General features: G+C 38.3%; 1 protein-coding gene across 1 annotated transcript; it reads right to left on the reverse strand.

The window, feature by feature from the left end:
- Nucleotides 1-252: 252 nt before the first annotated feature.
- Nucleotides 253-4,730, reverse strand: LOC100791783 (putative SWI/SNF-related matrix-associated actin-dependent regulator of chromatin subfamily A member 3-like 1). The gene is made up of 3 exons (XM_003520434.5): nt 3,259-4,730; nt 2,734-3,016; nt 253-1,226 (listed from the first exon to the last, which is right to left on the reverse strand). Exons 1-3 carry the CDS (start codon nt 4,645-4,647, stop codon nt 427-429), a joined length of 2,472 nt encoding a protein of 823 aa, XP_003520482.1. The 5' UTR covers nt 4,648-4,730; the 3' UTR covers nt 253-426.
- Between the last annotated feature and the right edge of the window lie 1,049 nt (nt 4,731-5,779).

Here is a 5,779-nt window from a genome sequence, read left to right on the forward strand (position 1 = left end):
TCTAGTTAGAATTGCATCATTGGTAAAGTTGTTTTTGTTTTTTCTCAGCAAAAATATAATAATATATAAGTAGGCGCACCAGGGGTACCAAACCCTTTTACAAGTAGGCATCATTGGTAAAGTTGTAAAACATGCAAATTACAATGCACAGATTCCAAAACTCATTTTAGTGTAAATTCTCCTTTAAACCAAAAAAAAAGTAAATTCCTGCAGAAATTTATAGCTGTTTACCATCATTAAAAAAACTACTCATTTGATCCAACAACTTTACACTTGCTTAATTTTGTATATCAAAAAGCAGTCATACACCCTTTGTCGTTTCAGTCAAACAAAATTGTAGGGCAACAGCAAAAGTTTGAGGGAATCAAACAGACAAAATTCACATTCAGCAACTCACTGCCCCATTCATGTAACCAATAACCATCTCTAGTGATCTAAAAGGAAATGTATATCATTTATGCCCATGCCCTTTAATCCTGTCCCAGATGGTTCCCTAGGCAGTTGTTTCTTCTTCTCCTGTAACACCAATATTTGTTCTTCAATGCTGTTTTGAGCAATCAATCGAACAATCTTCACAGCCTCTTTCTGACCAATGCGGTGGACACGATCCATCGCCTGTTCCTCAACTGCATGGTTCCACCATGGCTCCATGAAGTACAGTCTAGAGGCAGATGTCAGATTTATACCTGCACTTGAAGCCCTGAGGCTTGCAAGCAGAACTGTTGGCCCATCTATTCCTTGGGATTGAAACTGCTCAATAACATTGGCCCTGTGTTTAGCATTCATTGTCCCATCAAGACGCAGGGTCTTGAATCCAGCTGCATTCAAAGGCTCTTCCATTAACAATAGCAGCTTTCGAAATTGTGAAAATACAACAGACTTTGCAGCTGGATGTTGGTCCCTCGATTCTGTAAGAAGTTTTATCAATGTAGACACTTTGGAGGGTAACACTGTTTGTGATGATGAGCACTCTCCAGCACTATCTACCTTGGAAGACTCGGGAGGGGCTGAGAACAAGTCAGATTCTTTGAGGCGGCGCCGGCAAAGAGGACAACATGGGTTTTTATTTTGTAGAGCTCTCAGAATACAGATTCGGCAGAAGATGTGAGCACAACGTGTGATCACAATCTCTATCGGGGGAGACAAACAAATTGGACAGTCAAAATCTTCACCATCTTGCACCTGCCCAAGTAATGCTTGCAGCAGTTCAGGATTATTGGAGGCATCTGCTTAGAAACAAACCATGAACTGTTAGTAAAATAGAACCTTGTTATACATGATTCATAACTCTCCTGAATACTAATTTAATTGTAAGTTTCACTGAGTCAAAAACAGAAATCCATCACTAATGACATAGCCAAATATATTGTTAAATATCAGTTAACTACATAACAGACTTATTGACAATAATCATTTTGCAAATGGTCAAAGCAAATTCAATCAAGCATAGCAAACTCATAATATAAAATATTAGAAAATAATAACTTAATTATAAATAATCACATCCAAGGAGAGTCAAATCAAATGCAATGATTACAAAGAGACATTTCTAATTGCATAATAATTGTTTTCCTTTTAGCAGGCATTCCTTCCTTTCCCATTTGAATTAAGCTGCTAAGAAGTCATTCACCATCTAGAGTTTCACAGCCGCAAAGATTAAAAAATGGGACAGAAATTGCCAAGTTGGTCTACAAATCATCAAGTAAATTACTACCTTCCTATTTCTATTATACCCCTTCCCCTGGTCCACCTTCCAGAGCATAATACTAAATTCCAAACAATTCACATATTCATTTGGACATACGATCACAGATTCTATTTGTGAAAATCTAAATGTGAAGATGAAATGAGTATAATCTTCCATTTCTCACTACATGTAACTGTGACCTCATAGCTTAAAATAAAATATTCTGCCAATATGCATGTAGCTCAATTTGAAGTGATGATAGAATTGGAGGGTTGATCCTCCATCAGTGTCCACATCCTACTCTCCTACCCAAGAACTTGCATTTCCATTGTATGCACACATTGATTTCAGTTCAACAGCTACATAATTGAACTTGGAGGAAAGTACTTTTCCACACCCCAATAAGAAAACAACAATTTTTTATAAGATAGGTACATAAATTATTCAACCACATAGATCTTCCTCGGTTCTATCTTAGTTCATTCATATAATGTCATACAAACAACGCTTCAGAGAATCAGAACTTCATAAAGCTGAAATATTTCCATTTAGATGAACAGCAATTTATGCATTCATCCAGAGATATGTTCTCAAGACCACAAGACACTCTCAACCTCCCAATGCCAACCCTTTAATTAGCTGAAGACATAATAGCTAACTTCAACTACTAAACAGTTTATCAACTAAATCTACTTCTTTAATCTCTCAATGGCCTGTGAGAACAACCCAGAGACAAACAGTTGCTAATGTCAGTGGCAGATGCTACTCCTCTCTTGTACCTTTCACTATTTGATAAAACAAAAGTGGTGATCTGACCTCTAAGGATGGTGATACATGCATGAAATAATCAATATGGTACTATTTTGTTATTTGTCATTGCTGGTAAAAGTTTCTTTGAAATTGAATGAGAAAAATCTTAGACATATAATGTTTTTAAACTAAATTCAGGATGAAGCAATGATGGAACTGAAAAAGAAAGCTTGAGAAACCTAAGTAGACCAAGTAGAGGAAACTATCAAGTAAATATCTGAAAGGAAAAAACATACCTTCAATATTTGTAAGGAGTAGCGACTGAACATTCCACAGTTTTGAATCAGTACAGATTTGGCGAAGTCTTAGAATCCTACTTAGTACAGCAGAATAATGGGGCACTAGACTGTCATCATGGGCATACCTACTCAAAAATATCTTTGTATCCTGTTTCAACTGATCATACATTTGACGTTCATCAAAAGAAAGCTCGACATAACAAATCTCAATGGTTTTGGGTGGCAGCCCCACCAATGTCATATCTTTTGTTCTTCGCAAAGCAATTGCCTCCATCAAAATCTACAAAATAAGCTAGGAAAACCATAACCTTACACAAAAAATAGAAGATAGAAAAATAAAATACACCAAGAATAATTAGTAAGCATCATTAAATTTAAGCACCAAAATTCAGATTCAACCCCATTTCAGCATAAAAATCAAGCCTAAGCCAATGTTACACTGCAGTTTATGCATACTTGCAACGGCAACCAACCAACCTCTGATCAGAAAAATAACTAATCATACATCAATGATGATGTTACCTGCAAACGTACAAGCCCTTTGTCTTTGCCCTTATTAAGAGATCGTTGCACCAACTCTCTCCATTGTTGTCTCACTGAAAAGGGTTGAAACCGCAAAAAGACCATTATAGAAAACAAATCAATGCAACCACTCTGAATTGGCGTCCCTGTGACAGCCCATCTGCACTGAGCATTCAACTTGCTAACCGCCAAACTCTGCAGAGCATTGAAATTCTTGATGGTGTGTGCCTCATCCAGCACAATTCTCCGCCAATACATATTCTTAGCCGGCATCTTGGGCATACAGTGTTCGCCAGCCAAAATACCATATGTGGTCAACACCAGATCATACCTATTGAGATCAAAAGGATCATCCGTCCTCCTTTCTCCATAATACATGTAAGTCTTCAATGCACCAGGCACAGTGTGTTCCTCCAATTGTGTGATCCACGTCGACATAACAGAAGGAGGACACACCACCAAGGTTGCATTTGTTCTAAATCCCTTCTCAGGGGAACTGCTCTCACTTTCATTCTCACTTTCACGCATTCTTCTTTTCTCCAAAGTAACAACCTTTCTGTCAGTTCTCCACTTCTTCGAGACACCCATTTGGCTCTTTTTATCAAAAGCAATCAAAGAAAGCAAAGTTAGGGTCTTTCCCAACCCCATTTCGTCGGCGAAGATACCACCTCGTAAAGGGTCAGGCCGGTTATCCGATTGATAATCTGTCAAGATATTCACGAATTTGCCTTCATTTTCTTCCCAGAACGGGGGGAGATCATCGGAATTTTCGCGATGGACGAGCCATGCGAGACCCTCCTTCTGGTGCTGGAGAAGCTCTGTTCTGATGATGGTCCTCGGAGGCTCCAGGATTTGGATAGCAGGGTTCTTGCCGGTGTAGCTTCGGTTGACTTTCTTGAAAATGGCGTCGACGGAGGACGACTTCTTCTGCGCGCGGGTCTCCTTGACGGCGACGGAGTCGGAGAGGGTGAAGGAGGCGTCGGACCCGGTGATGATCTTGAGCCCGGCGTCCTCGACGGCGTTTTCGACGGCGCTGAAGTCGGAAACGCGGGCGAAGACGTGAATCTGGCAGGGGATGCGGTGGGCATTGCGGGCGGTGGGGACGATGGCTTCGACTTTGACGAGGTTTTGGTCGATGAGGGGGGAGAGGGCGGCGGCGACGGAGCGTTCGATGTAGCCGACGGAGAGGCTGTGGGTGTTGAGGACTACGATGGCGTGAGGGTCGTGCGGGTTGTGGGGCTCGCGGGCCAGGCCCACCAGAGGACGCTCGCCGTGGAGGGTGCCGGAGTGGTGCTGCAGGCCCACGATGTTGGACATGATGAAGCCCAACAGGTATTTGTCTGACGATTCTGAAGACTCGAAACTACGATCATCTTCTTGCCAATCCATGCCGCTCCTTCTTCAAGAGAGGGTTTGGGGTTTTGCTTGAATTCAAACGACGCTCACAAAGGGGCGGGTATTTAAAGATTATGAAACTTCTTCGTGTGCGCACGTGTCTCTGTGTGTGTGTGTTTTTTTATTTCACTTAAAATAGCATGGACATAGGATATAAGCCTAGAAAATAAATAAGTAGAGGCTGTAGAGAATCCTTTATTTATTTATTATTATTGAAATGGGTAATTTTGTTTCAAATTATTATTAAAATAATATAAATTTTATGTTATAAGTATCAGTAGATTTCGTGGTGATTTTTTGCTGCTATTATTTTAAATTAATGATTTTAAAATTAAAAAATTAATGAAATGAACACTCATGTTTCTAATTAAAAATTGAAAAAAAAAGATAAAAAAATCTTTAAAAATAATAAGGACAAAAATGACATTCAGTTTTATGTTAAATATAAAATAAGTTTTAGAGAGGGAGATAATAATGTTTTATTTTTTAATAATAAAATTGAAAATTGAAAATTCTCATTTAGAAGTTTATTTTTTTAAAAGTTGAATTATAATTATTATTTTTTATTTTTTCGCTATCAAATTCGTAAATTCATATACAACTTCTAATTTAAGAACTTGTCGTTAATATTTTTCTTTTTTTTGTTCCTAACGCATTCGTCTTTGAAAGCAATTAAGACATTATCAAATTGAGATTCGAACTTTAGTTTGTCAAATTATAGGGGATTAATTTATATGTAGTTTTCTTATATGTACTTTTTCGTTGCTCCAGTTTTAGGGGTAGTCTTGTTCTTCATGGTACCACTGATATATCCTTCTATATCTAATATATGTATTGTTTGGCTGTTAAAAAAAATATTGATTGACATTACAGCTTTGCTTGCAAAGACAGAGTCACAAAGACCGTCAAAGAAAGGAATAATAACTTCGAGCTCTTTCAAACCAATTTTTTGAACACGAGAAACTTAAGACAAAAGAGGAAGAGCTTCATGCAATACAAAACTTAATTAATGGACAAGGTAATGAAATGGAATAAAAAAAAAACTTAGTCAATTCACTTGGGAGCAAGGATCAGTTGGTTAGCTTTTTCGACAGCTTGGTTCAAATAGGGAAGAGATTGATTCTCT

This window comes from Glycine max, chromosome 3 (genome assembly GCF_000004515.6).
Source record: "Glycine max cultivar Williams 82 chromosome 3, Glycine_max_v4.0, whole genome shotgun sequence".
NCBI classification, from domain to species: Eukaryota; Viridiplantae; Streptophyta; class Magnoliopsida; order Fabales; family Fabaceae; genus Glycine; species Glycine max.